The sequence below is a fragment of the Bos javanicus genome, chromosome 6 (genome assembly GCF_032452875.1).
Source record: "Bos javanicus breed banteng chromosome 6, ARS-OSU_banteng_1.0, whole genome shotgun sequence".
NCBI classification, from domain to species: domain Eukaryota; kingdom Metazoa; phylum Chordata; class Mammalia; order Artiodactyla; family Bovidae; genus Bos; species Bos javanicus.
In genome coordinates this window covers 96,268,239-96,290,858 of record NC_083873.1, presented here as the reverse complement: position 1 = coordinate 96,290,858, position 22,620 = coordinate 96,268,239, and the positions used below count along the sequence as shown (strand labels likewise).

At 40.7% G+C, this 22,620-nt stretch overlaps 1 protein-coding gene across 1 annotated transcript in view; it reads left to right on the top strand.

Moving 5' to 3' along the window:
• The window catches only part of PRKG2 (protein kinase cGMP-dependent 2), a 126,528-nt gene that overhangs the window by 2,689 nt on the left and 101,219 nt on the right, over positions 1-22,620 (top strand). The window contains exon 2 of the mRNA XM_061420593.1: positions 9,388-9,861. Within this exon, the coding sequence (XP_061276577.1) occupies positions 9,401-9,861 (461 nt within the window). The 5' untranslated portion in view covers positions 9,388-9,400. The remainder of the gene's footprint in view (positions 1-9,387; positions 9,862-22,620) is intronic.

Below are 22,620 nucleotides of genomic sequence, written 5' to 3'. Positions count from 1 at the left end.
CAGAGGCATTTCCCCCCTTTTCCCTTAGTGATCTCATTTGTTAATACTCGTGGGACTTCAGTTCTTACTTCTACCAAGTATTCTTTTGCCTTGATCTTTCTTCTTTTCTGCCCTCTGCTAGACATCTCCACCTTGATGACCCACAGGCACTTCAACAAACTCAACAAATGTATGTATGGACTCATCTCCTTCCCCTTATAGCATGCTTATTCTCTTGACTGTGGTCAGTGTCACAGTGCCTAGCCCATAGATGGTGCTCTACTCGTTTTTAATGAATGAGTTCATAGTACTGCCTTCCTTCCAGCCTGCCAACATCAAAACATTGGAATCTTTTTTTGACTCTCGTCTTGTGTGCACCCACTTAATTACTACATGCTTCCCTAGTGGCTCAGACAGTAAAGAATCTGCTTGTAATGTAGGGGACCTGGATTCGATCCCTGGGTTGGGAAGACCCCCTGGAGAAAGGAATGGCTACCTACTCTGGGTTTCTTGCCTGGAGAATCCCATGGACAGAGAAGCCTGGTGGGCTGCTGTCCATGGATCCCAAAGAGTTGGACATGACTGAGCAACCAATACTTTATACTGCTTTTATTTTAGAAATTCTGTCCCTGCAGTATTACTCCGACCATCTTTTACAGTTAATCCCTCTGCATCCTCTCCCTAACACAATAGTTTCTTTTTACCATGTCTAGTTTTCCTCTTACTCCATATAGACCTAAACATTCTTCCTCTTTTCATTGCCTATCTCTTCGGCACCTTTATCTACTTCAGCTTCAGCCTTTACTTATGATTGCTAAGTATTTTCAGCTCCCCTTTTTGAGTTGCTAGTTCCTCACTTCATACCACCTACTGAACTTCTTGACCTTAAAGTTTCCACAGGTTCCACAAACTGTCCAAAATCACATTCACTGTCATGTCCCTCAAATCTGCCCCTCATTTTGGTTAATAACCAAAATACCCAGTTGCTGCAATGGAAACTTCTATATCTTTCTTCTTCTTCTTCTTGTGCGTGTATAGTAAGTCGCTTCAGTTGTGTCTGCCTTTTTGCAACCCTATGGATTGTAGCCCTCCATGGTCCTCTGTCCATGGGATTCTCCAGGCAAGAAATACTGGAGTGGGTTTGCCATGCCCTCCTCCAGGGGATCTTTCCTACCTGGGGATCGAACCTGTGTCTCTTATGTCTCCTGCATTGGCAGGCAGGTTCTTTACCACTAGTACCACCTAGGATGGAGAAGGCAATGGCAACCCACTCCAGTACTCTTGCCTGGAAAATCCCATGGACGGAGGAGCCTGGTAGGCTTCAGTCCATGGGGTCGCAAAGAGTCAGACACGACTGAGCAACTTCACTTTTACTTTTCACTTTCATGCATTTGAGAAGGAAATGGCAACCCACTCCAGTGTTCTTGCCTGGAGAATCCCAGGGACAGCAGAGCCTGGTGGGCTGCCATCTGTGGGGTCGCACAGAGTCGGACACGACTGAAGTGACTTAGCAGCAACCACCTAGGAAGCCCATTGTTCTTATCATTGCTCAAATTCCATCAGCTACCATCTCTGGATCTACACCTATAAAATTGCATTTCTGTGTATTTACCTACTTACCTGAGACTGTGGCACCCCGAAAATAGCTGAATGGAATGCCACAACATATGGGATATATCGTGTTTATACAATTCACTGTAAACATTCTGAGGGGTGTTTACATGGTGAGTGAGGTGGTTTGGGGCACTGCAAAATATAGCCTCAGGAGTAGCTGAAACTTTGGCACAATAAGAAGCTCATATGACTGCCTGACAAGAGAAAGTAACGCCCCAATTTAAGATGCCATGGCCAAAGAAAACAAGCAGTAGATTCAAAACTGAGCCCAAGCTTAATAGTCACAAGGTCAGGTGCTTTTAATTGTGTAACTGATATGAAATTGAGCTGTTTCTCACAAGGGTAGCTCTTTGTGTTTGCTTCCGGCAGGAGCAGCAGGGTTTATATACTCACTGATGTTTAATTATTTTCTAAAAGACATTTGGTGAGACAAGTTGAGAGGAACACCGGATGCATTGGTTTCATATCTACTTAAAAAACTATCTGGAGAAGCCTGCATAATTCATGTGACTTCAGGCTAACCTGCCCATTTCATGAAAAAGAACCTTTTCTACTTTTCGTGATTTATTGAAAGGAAGGCAATTGCAGAGTTTTTACCTTTAGCCATATCTTTGGCTGAATACTCTATGATAGTGTTTTTCTCTATTGGCTACCATGGAAATGGTCCATTTTTTCTTGAGTTCAAGATATTAGGATAGAGTTGACATTCTTTCTGATGTTTTGTCATCCCCTTTTTTCTTGGATTGATGCAGTAGCCTGATTTTGCCTTTTTTCCTCTAAGCTCTTTTCACTCTGTTTCATATTAATTGCCAGAAAATCTATTTATTTTTCTAAAGAACAAACCTGACCATATTACTTGAAAAAAGCTGCTGCTGCTACTGCTGCTAAGTTGCTTCAGTCATGTCCGACTCTGTGTGACCCCATGGACTGCAGCCTACCAGGCTTCTCCGTCCATGGGCTTCTCCAGGCAAAAACACTGGAGTGGGTTGCCATTTCCTTCTCTAGACCTACATTAAAATCCAGATACCATAAATGGCATATAACAATTTTCAGTATTTTATTCTGGTTTCTTACTTTTTCAACATTACTTCTCATCACTCTCCTTCACCATCATACATTTCAGCCTGGTCCCTGAATATGCCACCAACTTCCTTGCATTCACTCCTAGTACATGTTTTGTTTTTTAATTAATAGAATTTCTTTTTTTTTAGAGCAGTTTTAGGTTTACAGAAAAATAAGGTAAAAAACATGGAGAGGTTCCATAGTCTTCCCTCCCCTTCCCTATTCTTAACATCTTGGATCAGTGTGATAAATTTTTTTTTTTTTTTTACAACTGATGAGCAAATATGGAAAATTATTAACTGAAGTCCATAGTTTACATTAGAGTTTGCTCTTTTTGTTGTTCAGTTCTGTAGGCTTGGACAAATATATAATGACATGTATCCACCATAACAGTGTTATACAGAATAGTTGTGCCCAATAATTCCCCTGGACTCCATCTATTCATTCCTGTCTTCCTCTCTCCAGTCTCCTGGAAACCACTTCTTTTTACTGTCTCCAGATTTCATCTTTTCCTAGAACGTCATATAAGAGTTAACATCATACAAGTTTTACAAATTGACTTCTTTCACTTTGCAATCTGCCTTTAAAATTCCTCCATGACTTTTCAGGGCTTGATAGTTATTACTTTTCACCTCGGAATAATAGTCTGTGGTCTGTACACATCACAGTTTGTTCATCCATCCACTGAAGGACTTTTAATCGCTTGCAAGCTTTGACAACCATGAGTAAAACTGCTGTAAACATCTGTGTACTCATCATAAATTGTGCTTTTGGTGTTTTATCTCAAAAGTCATCACTAAACTCAAGATCACTTCCATTTTTTCCTGTTGTCTACTAGGAGTTTTATAGTTTGTGTTTCACAAATTTTGAGGATTTTGATCCATTTTGAACTAATTTTTGTGGAAGATAAATCTTTTTCTAGATTCATTGTTTTGGCATATGGATTTCCAGTTGTTCCAATACAATTTATTTAAAGAGACTATTCTTTCCCCATTGAATTATCTTTGCTCCTTTATGAAAGATCAGTTGACTAAATTTTTGTCAGTCTGTTTCTGGGCTGTCTATTCTGTACCATTGATCTATTTGTTTACGCTTTCACCAATACAGTTTCTTGATTATTGCAGCCTTATGTAAGTCTTGAAGTCTGGTAGTACCAGCTCTCTGACTTTGTTCTCCTATAATGTTTTGTTGCTTTAGTATATATTTGTTGATTGATAAGTTTTTCCACTAAAATGAGTTATTTTATTGGGTGAATAATTTTAACAGTAATAACAATAGTAATATTTAATGCTTATCAAGCACTCAGTATATATCAAGCACTGTGCTAAATTCTTATCATGATTTATCTCATTTAACCCTCTAACGACTAAATGATATGCAGCATTATTTTATCTGTCCATCTGTCTATGTGTCTGTCTGTCTCTTCCGTCATTCACACTCATGCCCAATATCATGGCCAAGGGCATATGAATACTAATTGAAAGTGTTTACACTGGGACTCTGACTCAATAACATTAGTGAGCACTACACTATCTCCTGTATTTACAGATATATATATCAGAATCCAGATGGGTAGAGAGAAACATAGATACTATCTCGATCAGAGCCGAGATTTTGGTTTCAAACTACTTTAGAGCTGGAGGGAAGACAGACAACAAAGGCTAATTCCTACCACACTGGCTGTCAGGTGTTAATCTGCCTGCAGGAGCCTCCACAGTTGGTTTTCCTTTTCCTGTGTCTCTTCTAATTACCTCTGCTGCATGGCATTTCCTACATCACGATTAAATTAATGTAATAATAATTTATAACTTTATATAGTTTTCCTCTCTTTTCCTAAATGCCACTACTCATTATATTCCTCATTCCTGTCCCTGGCTGCAGAAGAATATCTCCTTCAAAGTGAACTACGTTTTTTTGTTGTTATTGTTGTTGTTGTTGCCTTCAAAGATATTTAGATGGGCTCTTTTGGTTTAAACCTGTGTAAATAGATAGAGGCTACATGAAGGAATTGCAGAGGAGGAGTCCTTGCCATCTTAGAACCTGGGCTGGGACATTCATGAAGCTTTCTATTCTCCATCTTTTCATGGGGCTTCTCTTCACTGGGAAGGTATCCCAGGATGTTTGTTCCAGAATGACTTTTTTCCTTAATCCAGACAGAGTAAGCACACCCCTCTCTCTTATCCGAATAATTTTCATCTTTAAAACCCCCTTGTCTGGAAGACATTCAGTCTACTAGAGTTCTTTCCCATTCAGTAATGATGCCCTCTGGACATTTCCTCATACCAAGTCACCAAGTGCCTTGCTAGTCACATCCTATAAAAGCTACTTGGTGCCTACTACACACCAGATAGGGCTTCCCTCATAGCTCAGTCGGTAAAGAATCAGCCTGCAATACTGGAGATCCGGGTTCGATTCCTGGGTGAGGAAGATCCCCTGGAGAAGGAAATGGCAACCCACTCCAGTATTCTTGCCTTGAGAATCCCATGAACAGAGGAGCCTGGTGGGCTGCAGTTCATGGGGTTGTAAGAATCTGACATGACTTAGCGACTAAACCACCACACGCCAGATAATAATGCGCAGAATACCTTACAAGCATAATCTTCATAATAAATCTATAAGATGAATATATCTACTTTCTAGATTAGAAAATTGAGAAATTGAAGTAATTTATAGAAGGTTACACAGCTGGGAAAAGGCACGTTGTTTTCTTACCCTGGCTGGCTTGATTCCATTGCTTATGTTGAATCCTGATCTTTGTCTCCATGCTTATTTCTTATACTTTGAAAACAAACAAACAAACTCATAGAAAAAGAGATCAGATTTGTGGTTACCAGAGGTGGGGAGTGGGTAGGATGCAGGCAATCAAAAGGTACAGACATCCAGTTGTAAGATAATTAAGTATCAGGGGTGTCATACACAATATGATAAATATAATTAACACTGCAGTATTATATACGTTATATATGCAAAGCCGTTAAGAGAAGAAATGCCAAGAGTTCTCATCACAAGGAAAATTTTTTCTATTTCTTTAATTTTGTATCTGTGTGAGATGATGGATGTTCATTAAAATTCTTGTGGTAATCATTTTCTGATATGTATAAGTCAAATCATTATGCTGTAAACCTTACATTTATACAGTGCTGTATGTCAATTGTATTTCAATAAAGCTTGGAGGAAAAAATTCCTGATCTTTATCTCCAAGGTCATTTCTTGTTACTTTAACCGCTGTTCTCTGATTATAAGAATGATCTAAGAACCTATAGTTGCTAGATAGAACAACATCCTGTGGTTCAATTGTGACTAGTAATACATATTTGAGAAATGGATTTTCTCTCTTAATGACTGATACAGACAGGAAACAAAATGAGTCTAATTAGGTTTTATGAAGCCAGACACTCGAAGCTTTGGATTGAGAGACACCAAAATTGAAATAGGTGAACTAAGAAATCAGACTTGTATTTATTGAGTCCTTTGGTAGCTTCCTTACATATCTTAAATTAGTGACCTGGAAGATGGGTTAGTTATTTCACTTCATTTCATCCCTCTTTGGAATTCTAAACTGCTCCAAAGATTTATTCAGTTTGCAAACTGATGTCTTTAAAGCCAGAGTAGCTGGATATTTAAAATGGATAACCAACAAGGACCTAATGTATAGCATATGGAACTCTGCTCAGTGTTATGTGGCAGTCTGGATGAGAGGGGAGTTTCGGGAGGATGGATACATGTATTAATATATGTATGGCTGAGTCCCTTTGCTGTCCACCTGAAACGATTACAACATTGTTTGTTAATCCACTACACCCCAACACAAAATAAAAAGTTTAAAAACAAGCAAACAAAACCCAGAGAATAGCTGGTGTTTGGGGAGGATTTAACCACCTGTACCTAATTGTAGTTCGAGTTTGCAAAATTATTGAATTGGTACAGAATGTTTTGACTGCCATACCTAAAGCAAAAATGATCCTAAGCCTTTTCATATTTAGAATGCTAGAACTCTTCTCTGTGTCAAATTTTACTTCAAATTCTTGGAACTGTGCCCCTGGTATAGTACATGACACTTAGTTAGGTCTTAGGAAGCAATTGTTTCTATAAATAAAGAATGAGTTGTTAGTTTAGTTTAATATTAGGTTTAAAAGTTTTTGTGCTTACTTTTGTTCTTTATAAGACAATTTGTTTCCCCCCACCCATTCTTCTCCCTTTGTCCTGCCTTGGATTAGAAATGCTTGTCCATGAATCAGAAAAGCACGTCTAGAAAATATTTCACTGCTGCATGTTAAAAACTTGTGCACACATTAATTTAAGGTCCCTTTGGGGGCACCCTTCTTACGCTTGTCATTCAGAATCTCATTCAAGTTTATTCTCAAGTCCCAATCTAACGTTTTCTTAATTGCTTATTCAGGTTACCTTGGTGTCCAGGGCCACATCTTTGAATTCTAGTCTTAACCTTTTTATATATTCCTAATATATAAGAACAGTAAATGCTGCCAAGTCAACAGAAGCTTAAAGGTTAAACCTGCCACATCTCTGCAACATATTAAGGCAAGTCTCAGGAGGCTGATGTTTATTAATGCCTACTTTGAACCTGAGTTCTATGAAGAATGTCTGGGTATTGCAAGATGGCTTTTATAAGTATATTTATTTTCTGTTTCTACCATCTATCTTAGGTGATCTGCATTAGCTACTGGGATGCATCTGTTTGAAACTTAGAGGCTGTTTGCGTCTTTGTTGTCTTTGTTTTAGAGGTCACAGTGATTCTGGTAGAGCCAGTGAAATCTGTTTAAGCATTTCATTTCTCTCTGAGCTTGAAACTTGGAGAGAGAGAGTGAGGAAAGAATATGTGGGATTTATAACTTCAAAGTTCCATCATTTTCTTCATATATTAGATAATGAGCGTCATTCAAACTTAGTTTACAAGTTTCTTGAGTAATGGCTGTCAAAAATCACACACACAAAAGTACGGCATTTCAATAGCTAGCCTAAAAAGACTTAAACCTTATGATACTTAATCAAAGCAGTATTTTCCAGTCTTCAGCCTTTTGAGTTCTCTTTTTTGATTTTGCTCATATGTGTTTATTAACCACAGATGATTTCTGTTTTCATTGAATTGGCTCAGAAAAGCTAAATACCTAACTAAACCTCAAATTTTTCTGGTGCCAATTATTTATAATTTGTAATGGATGTTAAAACAAATACATATCTATTGAACCAAAAAGAAATGTTTTTGAATCAACTAAAATCTTGCCTCCCATTCCTCAATCTGCATTTTACCTCCTGAGACTTACTGGAGGAGTAACTAACTGCTTTGAGGCCTACATTGAGGATATTCTTTTCAGGAAAATAATAGAGTATTGGACCATAGGTTGTCATTTTTTGGGACAATCTTGGTTTGGAGATATAAAGTAAAGAATATCAAAGAATCCCCATCCTTGTTTTTACCTTCTGGTAACTGCCGTCCAGTAGCTTCCCGGGTGGCTTTAGCGCTAAAAAGCTAATCCAGGAGATGTAAGAGACACAGGTTTGATCCCTGGGTAAGGAAGATCCCCTGGAGGAGGGCATGGCAACCCACTCCAATATTCTTGCGTGGAGAATCTTATGGACAGAGGACTAAGTCCATGGGGCTGTAAAGAGTCAGACCCGACTGAAGTGACAGCATGCAGGCACTCATACACAAACTGCCATCCACATGTTTGTAATGGTGAGCATTGCCAGAAAAGCCAAACTTGATGCATGAGACAGGGTGCTCAGGGCTGGTGCACTGGGATGACCCTGAGGGATGGATGGGGAGGGAGGTGGGAGGGAGGGTCAGGATGGGGAACACATGTACACCCATGGCTGATTCATGTGAATGTATGGCAAAAACCATGACAACATTGTAAAGTAATTAGCCTCCAATTAAAATAAAAAATATATAAAATACATATATATATATATATATAAATAAAGAAAAGCCAAACTTAATAGGCACCTACGGCTGGAGAAAAGTGCTAATAAGGCAACCCCAGCTCTGCCTCCTCCCACCTCGAGGAATGCAGATGTGTTGTTTTCTAAATCAGGGGCAGCTTTCTCAGTGGAGCTGCTCAGGGAGCTGTGAACATTGTGACATTAACAAGCCTCTGCTGCAGTAGTTGCTCCTTGGCATTCTGTCTTGGCCATGCTGACATCCGAATGGCGGTTCTGTTGTGATGCTTTTGACAGCTGTCCAGAGAGAGCAACCAAAGAGAACAGCAGGTAAGGCAGGCCGTTTGTGCAAAATGCTTAGGTGTTATGCTTTTGCCAGCAATGGGATGGGAGAGAAGGAACCCAAGCACCAGCCCCTCCTCAGGGAGGAACCAATGAAGTCAATCCATGGCTTTCCTTCTGGAAGGGTGGGGAATTTATTGCTTACCGAAGAGCCATGAGTCCTGTGTTTCCATTTATGAAACAGAGTAGAACAAGAGGAGCAGTGGGGGCCGCTGGAAAGTGAAACTCCCAGCCATGCAGTGTATGCTAAGTTGCTTCAGTCCTATCTGACTCTTTGTGACCCTATGGACCATAGCCTGCCAGGCTCCTCTGTCTCCAGGCAAGAATTCTGGAGTGGGTTGCCATGCTGTCCTCCAGGAGATCTTTCCGACCCAGGGATGGAACCCTCATCTCTTATATTTCCTGCATTAGCAGGCGGGTTCTTTACCACTAGCGCCACCTGAGAAGCCCGAAACTCCACTAGGTAACCTCCGATTCTGTGCCCTCTCTCAGGTCCTTGAGCAAAATGGGAAATGGTTCGGTGAAACCCAAACACTCCAAGAATCCAGATGGGCACCCCGGGAACCTCACCACCAGCGCCCTCCGGAGCAGGGTGACAGAGCTGGAAAGAGAGCTGAGAAGGAAGGATGCTGAGATCCAGGAGCGGGAATACCACCTGAAGGAGCTGCGGGAGCAGCTGTCCAAACAGACTGTGGCCATCGCGGAGCTCACGGAGGAGCTCCAGAACAAGTGCATCCAGCTGAACAAGCTTCAGGATGTGGTGCACCTGCAGGGAGGAAGCCTGCCCCGGGCGTCCCCGGACAAAGTGCCTCTTGAGGTTCAGCGGAAGACCTCGGGATTGGTCTCCCTCCACAGCAGGAGGGGAGCGAAGGCTGGAGTGTCCGCCGAGCCGACCACCCGAACCTATGACCTCAACAAACCCCCTGAATTTTCCTTTGAGAAAGCAAGAGTCAGAAAGGACTCCAGGTAAGACGTTCCCCCAGCTTTTTGGCTCCGATGGCATTCACATGATGAAACGTTAGAGTGCTATTTACTGAGTCTCCTCAGTGGACAAGAGTGTATGAACCTTTTCAGATTTTGGATAGAGGGGCTGAGGAAGTGGTTTGCTTTGCAACAGAGTCTCCCTTGAATTGGGACTTCTCTTGAAAGCAGAACTTGTGCTGTACCTCGACTTTGATTCGTGATTTGTATAACCCAGGAGCTGAGCTTACAAAAGTCATTTCTGTGATCTTGAAAACCCTAGGGGAGTGAAAAGGTAGTTTTAGGAAGACTACCCTTCTCTCTTCCTGTAGAAGTGGACTTAACGGTATACACAAATCACACAGTATTAAGAATATGTATAGCAAAAGCCACTTCTTAGCACTTTAGTCTAAGAATCATGAAAAAGGGATAAGCTGGTACCTCTAAAGGGGATGAATTCATTCATTCATCCCACAGTTTCACTTGAGCCCTGCCCTCTGCCAGCCTCTGTGTTAGATGCTAAGTATATATTAGTGAATAAATAGACACAGAGCCTCTGTCTTGCGGGGATGGTATACATAGAAACAAGTAAACACTGTATAATTGTTAATTGAGACAAATTATATGATGAAACAGACAGCATAGTGGGTGGTATCTGGGATTGGGGGTGAGAAGGGCAAGGAGGCAACAGAATTAGGATTGTCACAGAGGCCAGGCAGAGGAGGCGACCTTGAACTGAGACCCAAAGGAGAAAAAGGAACATAGACCAGGTGGAGCATTTCAGGCATGGGCAACAATTACAAGCTAGAAGTAATTTTAAAATTAAGTATCTTTAAAAGAAATGTAATTATTTACCATAGCCCTCTCCTGTGTGCATGCCTGTATGTGTGTGTGTGTATGTGTGTGTGTGTGTGTATCTTTTTCTGGCTAAAGATTGAATTTCCTAACCAGGAAAGATTGACTAGAAACATTATGAATTAGGGTCTCCTTTCTGCACTGTTCTTAAGTGAGTAAAATTTCTTAGTTGAAATTAGATATTTTGCCTTGATTGTCTTATCTGAGCCTGGATCCCTCTTTCAAAATGCAAGATTTGTGAAATGAGAACAGCTTTTAATTTATTCACATATAAGTTATGTAAATCAAGATAAAACATCTGACTTAAACAAATAAGTGATTAATTTTGACAACAGGATTATAAAGGGAGGTTTAATTCATCAGTTTGTTGACCGTGCTTGGCACATAGTGAATGATCGATAAATATTTGTTAAGGAAACAAGTCATGCTGGAGTATTAATCATAATACTGTGGGGCTGAAAGAATCTGTTTAATATTGGAGTTTAGAAGAGTTTTTTTTTTAAGCCAAGAGTTTATTTATTTGTTGGTTTAGAAAAGTCTTATCTATTCCCATTGCAAACATAATAATTATTTATTTTTAATGATATGAATTCAGAAATTATAAATGCTGCTTACAAACTTATACTTGTTTTTCAATTGAACATCATAGTATTCTCTTTTGATGTATAAGGTATATATGTACATAATAATTATCATATATTATGCATTATACTGGGGCTTCCCATGTGGCTTTGTGGTAAAGAATCTGCCTGCCAATGCAGGAGACACAAGAGACTCGGGTTCAATCCTTGGGCCGGGAAGATCCCCTGGAGGAGGAAATGGAAACCTACTCCAGTATTCTTGCCTCTGAAATCCCATGTATAGAGGAGCCTGGTGGGCTGCAGTCCACAGGGTTGCAGAGAGCCCGACATGACTGAGACTGAGCATGCACACATACGTTGTATTACTGTATAGTGTTTGTTGTTGTTGAATCACTAAGTTGTGTCCAACTCTTTGTACCCCATGGACTATGGCACACCGGGCTTCCTGTCCTTCACAGTCTCCTGGAGTTGGCTTGAACTCATGTCCACTGAGTCAGTGATGCTATCTAACCATCTGCATCCTCTGTTGTCTACTTCTCCTGCCCTCAGTCTTTCCCAGCATCAGGGTCTTTTCTAATGAATCGGCTCTTTGCATCAGGTGGATAAAGTATTGGGGCTTCAGCTTCAGCATCAGTCCTTCTAATGAATATTCAAAGCTGATTTCCTTTAGGATTGATTGGTTTGATCTTCTTGCTGTCCAGGAGACTGCCAAGAGTCTTCTCCAGCACCGCAATTTGAAAAGTCTTCAGCACTCAACATCAGTTCTTCAGCACTCAACCTTTAAGGTCCATCTCTCACATCTTCACCTGACTACTGGAAAAACCATAGCTTTGACTATATGAACCTTTGTCGGCAAAGTGATGTCTCTGCTTTTTAATATGCTGTCTAGGTTTGTCATAGCTTTCCTTTTAAGGAGCAAGCATCTTTTAATTTCATGGCTGCAGACAGTGTCTGCAGTGATTTTGGAGCCCAAGAAAATCTGTCCCTGCTTCCACATTTCCCCTTCTATTTGCCATGAAGTGATGGGACTGGATGCCAAGATCTTAGTTTTTTGAATGTTGAGTTTTAGGCCAGCTTTTCACTATCCTCTTTCAAGAATCTCTTTAGTTCCTCCTCACTTTCTGTCATTAGGGTGGTATCATCTACATATCTGAGGTTGTTGATATTTCTCCTGGCAAACTTTACTGTATATACAAGCCCATTGCTATCTGGAAAAATTTCTCTGGGTAATTAATATATTGTGCTTATGTATAGTATACATAATTTTTGCAGGTAATAATTTTTGTTGGTAAATGATACATCGTGCTTATGTAAGGTATACATACATAATGTATGTATACCTTACATAAGCACAATATATCATGCATGTATACTATATATAAGCACAATATATTATTTACCCACAAAAATTCTTTCAGATAGCAATGTGATTGTATATCTAGAAGTGTGAGAGAATGTAATAGCAATTCATCTTCTTTTACCATTTTCCTACGTATCCCACCAGATTTCACCTCATGAAATAAGATTATTTTCAATTACTTTGTTCCAAAGATTTATGTCCATTTGAGTATTTATACCACTATTTATGTCCATTTGAGTATATACACCAGAAGTATTTCTGGTGTTAGGTAACAAAACCACTCAAGATAAATGCATTCCTCTTGATTTTTATAAGCTCACCCCACTCCAGCACTTTTGCCTGGAAAATCCCATGGACAAAGGAGCTTGGTAGGCTGCAGTCCATGGGGTCGCTAAGAGTCGGACAAGACTGAGTGACTTCACTTTCATGCATTGGAAAAGGAAATGGCAACCCACTCCAGTGTTCTTGCCTTGGGAATCCCAGGGATGGGGGAGCCTGGTGGGCTGCTGTCTATGGGGTCACACAGAGTCAGACACAACTGAAGCGACTTAGCAGCAGTATTATAACAAGATAAAGGAAATCAGCAGCTAGGCACAGTTCACTGTTGGGCCAAATCACCTCTGTAGTGAATGGGACACAAAAGAGGAAAGACCTTACAGCCCTTGAGTACGGATGAGCAATGATTCCCCTCAAACATCTTAAAGGCAAGCCCAGGAGTACAAGTTTGCATTAGGGACATGATGAAGAAACACGATAATTGATTCTGTAATGATTAAGTCCTAAAGAGACCAGATTAAATCCTTTATGTCTTCATAATCCCTTTATGCTTTCATAGAGCCTTTTGGTTCTAAATGGAAAAATTAGTTGGAATATGGGAGCTACTCTTTTTCATTGACTGGTCTTTGTTTTATTTCCCCTTGCAGACATTTATGCCTCAATTTTCCCTTCCAAAAAGTCTTTTGCTTTAAGTCTGGAATAATGGGTTAAACACAGATAGCTAACATCACCAATTCAGAGATTTAAAGTATTCCAGTTTTTTGAAAGTTCTCAGTATTACAATTCACTTTCCATTTTCCAGTAGTCCCAGCTTGAGAGAAAGGCTTTAAGTAAAGTTTGGATATTTTAATTCATAAATTTTGTAAGAAATAACTTTCTAGAAGTTAGAAAAGATGGGATTGCCATTCACTGATACAGTGATTATGGACAGTATCCATTGTTTTGGCTACTTTTCCAAGCAACTCCTATTAGACATTAGAGAATTTTCAGATATCAGTCAAAATGGTGCCTTCATTTATTGGGTTGGCCCAAAAGTTCATTAGAGTTTTTCTGTAAGATGGTTCAGAAAAACCCAAACTAACTTTTTGGCCAACCCGGTATTTTTAGGTTCTCATGATTTATTTGTTGAACTTTATAAAGTTTTCTGGCTGAGTTCATGACTAGTCTTGTCTCTGCTAATATGTGCTAACTACATTTTGGATCAGGTCCCCCTCTACACCCTCAATCTGAAAGCCGCTCGGTGTCTATTTTGTCTTTTTGTCAAAAAGGTGGTCTCTGATGAGTACTTAACAGTGAGCAAGAAAGTGAGGGGAGACTCCGAGCTCTCCTGCAATCAACAGCATGAGGGAGACAGGTAGTACTGAGAGAAACCAGAGAACAACATCTGAGGGAAATGACACATGTGGAACTTGAAGGTTCGGATTCAGGAATTCATGAGAGACTCTCAAACCCATGTCACTGCAGTCTGTGAGTTTGCTGAGGTCCCTGGGCTCAAATAAATGGCAAGTGAACCTAAGCGATTGCCAGGCAGCCCACTCATGCCATCTCTGTGCAGATCATGCCATCTCTGTGTACTTGTAGGACCTGAAGGGGTAGCTTACATGGTATAGTTACACCTCCCTGCTGTATTTGGAGGAACTTATATGCTCTAGTGGCATTGGAGAACTCTTGAAATTTGTCTTTTGCAAAATTCAAAGGGCTACTTTTTAAGATCAGGTTCTAGAATAACCCAGTGCTGTCCCAGAGAATTTTCTGCAATGATGGAAACATCCTATAACTTGTGTTGCCTGATACAGTAGCCAATATGTATGTGGCTGTTGAGCCCTAGACATGTGGCGAGTGCCCTGAGGAACTGAATTTTTAGTTTCAACTTATTTTAAGATTAGATAGCCACATGGGTCTAATGACCACTGTATTGGATACTGCAGTTCTGGCTGATGTGGTTTCAACTGTAACCGCTATCTCCTGAGATTGGAATAATGACCTAGTGATGTTTGGGAGAACTTTATAGACAAGATAAGACCTGTGTTCAGTATCATGACAGAGTCATAGAAAATGAGAATGAGCTGGTTGAATTGGGGTGGATACAATGTCATCTTCAACTGCATAAATCTGCAATTGATCACAGTCTTTCATAGGGATGTGGCTATGTGCCCACTGACCATTTGAGATCATCAGAAACACACAGCCGTGTGGGCACGTAGCCCATTTTATAGGTCCTCAGCCTTACTGAACTATCATAAATCATGATGAGTCAGAGCATTACAGTATATCAAATACTCTGAAGTCTGATTTAAATTTATTATGATAACTATAGAAGATTTAGAGCTGGAAGAACCTTAGAGGTTGTTTCATGCTTCTCTCCTACTGGAGAAGTGAGGAAACAGGTGCAGAGGAGTTGCAGAATAGGCCATGGTAAGTGTCAGAGCTGAGATTAGAACCCAAGATTCTTGACTTTGAAATCAGTTTTTTTCTCTCCAAAAGCCTGGTGTTACTTGAAAACTGGATTTTCCTCTTGGTGGATGTCAAGCTCAAAGACACTACCAAGCCAAAGAGTGGGAGAAGGAAGGATTTATTCCTTGCAGAGGTAAAGAGAACACTGGGGATATTTCTCAAAGCAGTAGGTCCCTAACAGCAAAACTGGGCAAGTTTTAAGCCAAGAGTGCGTGCTTATTTATGAACAGACTTCAGCTGCTGCTGCTGCTGCTAAGTCACTTCAGTCGTATCCGACTCTGCTCGACCCCTTGGACTGCAGCCTACCAGGCTCCTCCTCCCATGGAATTTTCCAGGCAAGAGTACTGGAGTGGGTTGCCATTGCCTTCTCCGACAGTCTTGAGCAGTGTATGCCTATTCATGGAGGGCCTGGAGCGGAGGCAAATTCAGCACAGAGTTGGAGCAAAGACTGAGAGAGTCCTGGCTATAGATGATTAAGATCAACAAAGGTCAGCAAAGGTCCACATCATCATTCCTTAGGTTCCAGTTAGTCTGGTGGTTGAGACTCAAGGGAGTTTTGGATCCTGCAAAATAGTTCAAGAATGTGTTTCAGTCTGATCTTTAGTTTTGAAATAGAACCTGGGAATCTTTACAACTGATTTATTGTCTCTGATATGGTTAAGTTATATTCTGGCCTGATGGAGAGCAAGGATTGGGACCAGGCTTAGATCACAAAATGGTTTAAGGCTTAAAATGGCTTCTCTTATGTCAACAAAGTGATAGCTGGTTCGCTTCTCCTGGGGGTCCCCGACCCTGTCTGCTTACACAAGTGTTCTTAAAGCAACCCACAAAGATTAAAGGCCTCCAGTCAAGTTAGTTTGGGCACCAGTCTGCTCTATTTTGATACACCCTATTCACTGGTAGGAAGAAAAATGGTGCTTCCTGGCTTCTTCTAAGCAGAGTTGAGTGGCGCTTATCTGTTTCATTAATATTCACCAGGTGCTGGATCCTCAGAGTTCAGGCCTGTGTGAAAAGGACACAGAGAATGGTTTTGATCTGGTGATACAGACTGTGATATATCTGGAGGGGCACGAATGGGTTCCAAAATGAGCACAGTGCTTCTCAAGGCTGCGAACTGAATATCAAGGGCAAAGGTGGGCAAGAAAGAGCTCAGATCACATTTCTGTCCATGTTTGACCTGCCTCAAACACCAAGACAACCGTGTCTCCAGAGGTCAGACCTTTTACTGCAATTAAATTTTCTGTCTCTGTAGATGTTGTTTAGCAAACTTCAGCACTGGCAGAACAAAATTACAAGCTCATGCAGAATGTCTGGTGGAACACGGGCAGATTAATCAGAGACATCTGGCAAGTTGCTGGTATGACTGCCTTTCACTAAGAACACTTAGACTATCATTTGAAACTATTGTTCTTTGGAAAGGAAAGATAAAACAAAGACTTGCTGTTTGACTTCACATGTTGACTCTAGTGTTCGGAAGGACAATTAGTCTCATTTGTCACTCCCACCCCAGGAGCAGAATAGGTAAAAGTGGGACATGCTCGTGAGTCACCCTTTTAAACAAGATATGGAAACACAGCAAGGAAGAGTATGTTTGTTATCATTTGTTCTTCGTTTCTAAAGCAGTGCTGAACATTTCAATCTGCCTTCTAAAAATGCGGCTCTTCTACTGAGCAAAAGTATTTCCATGGAATGAAGGGACAGAGGAGCCTAGTGGGCTGCTGTCTATGGGGTCGCACAGTCGGACACGACTGAAGCGACTTAGCAGCAGCAGCAGCAGCAGCAGCAGCATACATCACTAATGATATGCCAGACACCACTCTGAGTGCTTCACAAACATGGAATTATTTAATCCTCAAAGCAAACATATGAGATGTATATTAGTATTATGACAATCATAATAGATATGATTATTATATACCATTTTATATATGAGGAAACTGAGGCATACAAAATTAAATAACTGCCTGAGGTTACACAGCTTTTACTATTGGAAGTGGGATTCAAAACCAAGAAATGTGCTATCTATTCGAGGAACTTCCTTGGTGATCTAGTGGCTAAGACTCTGTGCTCCCAATGCAGGAGGCCCAGGTTTGATCCCTGGTCAGGGAACTAGGTCCCATATGCTGCAGCTAAGACCTGATGCAGCCAAATAAAAAATATTAAAAAAAAAAGTCTGTTGAGAGCAAAGACTGTGTGTCACAGAACTATCTTCAATATCTCGTAATAACCTCAACTGGAAAAGAATCTGAAAAAGAACATTTTATATACATATTTATATATTATATATGTATATATATACACACATGCTGAATCACTTTTGCTGTATCAGTTCAGTTCAGTTCAGTCACTCAGTCATGTCTCACTCTTTGCGACCCCATGAACTGCAGCATGCCAGGCCTCCCTGTCCATCACCAACTCCCAGAGTTTACCCAAACTCATGTCCATTGAGTCGGTGATGCCATCCAACCATCTCATCCTCTGTCCTCCCCTTCTCCTCCTGCCCTCAATCTTTCCCAGCATCAGGGTCTTTTCAAATAAGTCAGCTCTTTGCATCAGGTGGCCAAAGTATTGGAGTTTCAGCTTGAACATCAGTCCTTCCAATGAACACCCAAGACTCATCTCCTTTAGGATGAACTGGTTGGATCTCCTTGCAGTCCAAGGGACTCTCAAGAGTCTTTTCCAACACCACAGTTCAAAAGCATTAATTCTTTGGTGCTCAGCTTTCTTTAGAGTCCAACTCTCACATCCATACATGACTACTGGAAAAACCATAGCCTTGACTAGACAGACCTTTGTGGGCAAAGTAATGTCTCCGCTTTTTAATATGCTGTCTAGGTTGGTCATAACTTTCCTTCCAAGGAGTAAGTGTCTTTTAATTTCATGGCTTCAGTCACCATCTGCAGTGATTTTGGAGCCCCCCAAAATAAAGTCTGACGTTATTTCCACTGTTTCCCCATCTATTTCCCATGAAGTGATGGGACCAGATGTCACGATCTTCGTTTTCTGAATGTTGAGCTTTAAGCCAACTTTTTCACTCTCCTCTTTCACTTTCATCAAGAGGCTCTTTAGTTCTTCTTCACTTTCTGCCATAAGGGTGGTGTCATCTGCGTATCTGACGTTATTGATATTTCTCCTGGCAATCTTGATTCCAGCCCTGCGTTTCTCATGATGTACTCTGCATATAAGTTAAATAAGCAGGGTGACAATATACAGCCTTGATGTACTCCTTTTCCTATTTGGAACCAGTCTGTTGTTTCATGTCCAGTTCTAACTGTTGCTTCCTGACCTGCATATATGTTTCCAAGAGGCAGGGCAGGTGGTCTGGTATTCAAGTCAAGTATACTCCAAAAAAAAAAAAAAAAAAACCAAGTCCATTGTAACAAATATACCAAAATGAAAATTAGAGAGGGTTCTTTATATTTTAGTTGGTTGGCCTTATAAAAATTAGATATATAGTTAGAAAGAAATAAAGTGAAGTTGCTCAGTCGTGTCTGACTCTTTGTGACCCCATAGACTGTAGCCCACCAGGCTCCTCCGTCCATGGGATTCTCTAGGCAAGAATACTGGAGTGGGTTGCCATTTCCTTCTCCAGGTGATCTTCCTGACCCAGGGATCGAACCCGGGTCTCTCTCATTGCAGGCAGATGCTTTACCTACCCTCTGAGCCACCAAATAGATACATTTTTAATTTTTTTTGGTATGGTTGCAAACAGCTCCCTGCTATTGTTATTTCTTCCTAAAAACTGTGCTTCGAGAAAATGATGCCCTGTTATCAGTTTGCAGTAGAGGAAATTTTTGCTGAATGTGGAAGGGAAACAAACCTTTTTTTCTTCCAGGAGGTAGTGACTTAGATGTTGCTGTTTTGAGAGGGTCTTTATTTACATTTTACATAGATTATTGCGGATTTTTAAGAGTGTATATACAGACTCTTAATTATTAGTTGGACAGTTAACAACATTCATGCATATGCTTGTGACTATTGTCTTAACTTATGTCTTCAGACAAGCAAAAAAAAAAAAAAAAGAAGCTCTCAGTAAATACAAGGGAAGGAAAGAGAGAAAGGTCCAGTTATGAGGTGATATCATGGCCGTGAAGCTGTGGGTGAAGGGATCTGGATTCTGTGTCTGCTAAAAGTTGTCAGAGTGTTTGAAATCAGAAAGTTATGTTTAATAGCAATAACCTGCATTTAGACATCCAGGTCAGAGCTGGCTACTCAGGAATGGGGTGAGAAGACCAAGTGTTTGGCTAACTGCTAGAGGTCTGTAGTTTAATGTTCATTATCTCATGGAGACTGGAGGTAGGTGCTAACTTTAACCTTAGACCAAAGGTGAAATGAAAGGTCAGAGGCATTCAACAGCTTGCTCAAGGTCATCTGCTGAACCAAGTTGCCAGTGCGAGTCTGCCTGGTGGGGAAAGGTGTGTTCTCTGCACTGTGTGCAGCCTGCAAAGTGAATGGTTCCCCTTGGGGTTGGGCAGTGGTGGGGGAGGGGATGGGCAGTGCTTTTCAACTTCAGCACCCAGCCCCTGTCACTTCCTGCCCTGCCTTTTCTTCCTTCTCTCTAGAAGCCAAAGGGCATGGGCTCTTCTCCCCCTGCACCCCACTGAGTCCCCTGTCAACCTCTCAAATTACCTTCAGCTTGGTTTATAGTCTCTCTCTGTTCCTTCTCGCTTTATCCTCACATCTCCCAGTCTATCAGTCGCTCGATGTTAGAAAAAATGTTTAATTAAGCCTCAGGAAACATTCAGGACTTGAGGACTAATCATTGTGAAGAATAAAAAATCTAAGCGCTTTTTGTAAGTACTGAGCTAACTCGGAGCCCCCTTGCCCTCGCCTGGCATTTGACATTCCTGAGTTATAGCATGTTCTATGATATTTTTATATTATGCAAAACCCACAGCCATTTTTGACCCAATATCCTTGGATAATTCCCTTTACGTCTTCAGATGGACACATTCAGTTCAACAAATGTTTACTGAGTATTGAATTCTTTAATTTTGTTCTTTTCTTTCTTAGTTCTTTTTGTATTCTCTCCCTCATTTCTTTCACTTACATGTTTATTTTGTTTGCTCCTAATTTTCTTCCACTATCAGCATTAGACTAGTTTCAGTGGCCATAAGTACCAATTTCTAGTACCTAATATAGGCCAGGCAAGCCTGCTGGGTGAGTGTTATTGTATGAGGCTTACCGAGCATAAGTACCCAGCCCATGTTGGTTTTCAGTAGTTCCTGAAGATGGGTAACCGTTGCCTAGATGCTGAGACAGCTGCCGCATAATCAGAACAACTCTGAAACCTGCACTCATTATATTTTGCCTGCACTCTTTTAAATTTATAGGATATTTATAGCAGTTTGTGGATCTGCTTGCCTCTAAATAAGTTACTCCAGGTGAATATAGCAGGGCTGGCTTTGTTGTTGTTTTTTTAAATTTTTATTGGTATATAGTTGATTTAAAATGTGTTAGTTTCTGCTGTACAGCAAAGTGAATCACCTATACATATATCCACTCTTTTTTAGATTCGTTTCCCATATAAATCATTGAAAAAGTGAAAGTAAAAGTGTTAGTTGCACAGTCGTGTCTTATTCTGCAACTCCATGGACTGTAACCTGGCAGACTCCTCTGTCCATGGAGCTCTCCAGGCAAGAACACTGGAGTGGGTAACCATTTCTCTCTCTAGGGGATCTTCCTGACCCAGGCATCAAACCCAGGTCTCCTGCATTGCAGATCGAGTCTTTACTGTTTGAGCCACCAGGGAAGACCATAGTCATTGCAGAGTATTAAGCAGAGTTCCTGTGCTATACAGCAGGTCCTTATTCGTATCCTTTTATGTCTAGTAGTAGGTATATGTCAGTCCCAATCTCCCAATTTCTCTCTCCTTCCCCACCACCTTTCCCCCTGGTAACCATGTTTGTTTTCTGTATCTGTGACTCGATTTTGGTTTTGTAAGTTCATTTGTATGATTAGATTTCACATATAAGTGATATAATTTGATGTTTGTCTTTCTCTGTCTGACTTAGTATGATCGTCTCTAGGTCCGTCCATGTTGCTGCAAATGGCATTATTTCATTCTTTTTGATGGCTGAGTAATATTCCATGGTATATATACCACACCTTCTTTATCCATTCCTCTGTTAGTGGACATTTGGGTTGCTTCCATGACCTGGCTATTGTAAATAGATAGGAGGGTTGGTTTTGAATGACTGTCCTGGGGGACTGGGCAGAGCCTGGGGGACTGGGCAGAGCCACTTATGGCTTTTAAGTGTTTTCTGAAATGAGTTACTCTTTCCTGACCCATTTTTTCCTTCACACACATTTCATGCCATTCCAGACACTGCCCATTTCCTTGCTAGAGTGCCAGGCGAGAGTGTGGCAGAAATAGCGTGAATGAGAAGACAGTGGCCTTTTCTCCTAGCCTGTCCAATCAGAGTGAGGCATCATCACTGACTTCTGCCAGTGCAGTCAGTTTCCAGAGCTGCAAAGTCTGAGCAGCTTAGCTCCTATCGCTGACTTTTTCTAGCATTTTAAACTGCAGTTGAATTCCCAAAAAGGGGGAAAAAAATCTAAAGCCAAGGAAAAGTTTTTAGACTCTGGAAATACCTTCTATGTGAAAGATACATTTGTTGTAGTTATCTTTTAACTAAACCTTTTTCTTTTTTGAAGTCTTATTTTAAGATAATTTGTCTGCTCCCCTCCATGCCAACTTTCCTTAGAAGCATTGCTGAGTTGTAGATTTTTCAGCATAGTCTTGCTTGACAGAGTATTTTTGTTTTTGTTTTTCAAGATCTATGGTCAGGAATAGCCAGGAGATAATTTATATGTAATTCATATTAAAGTGTGAATGATCAGGAACTCCTGATTTCCTTTGAACTCTTCTAGGAGTATTTGTCATGACACATTTATTGTAATTAGTAAATTTCAGGCACCAGTTTTTATCAAGCTCTGAGAAATATGGAGGAAAAGATCGGTAGTTTCTAGTCTCTTGTCTCCAGATGAGGTGAGGAAAAGAGAAGTAAAAAGTGAGCAGGGAAAGATACTATTTGATATTTCTTGGAACTAGAAACTCAGAGAAACTCCAGTGGGTTCGTTTTCTATTGTTGGATAACAAGTTATCACAGATTTAGCAGCTTAAAGCAATGCGTATTTGTTATCTTAGCATTTCTGTGGGTCAGGAGTCAAGGCTATGAGGTCATCTGCTCAGAGTTTCACAAGGCTGCAGTTAAGGTATCCACCAGCTGTGCTCCT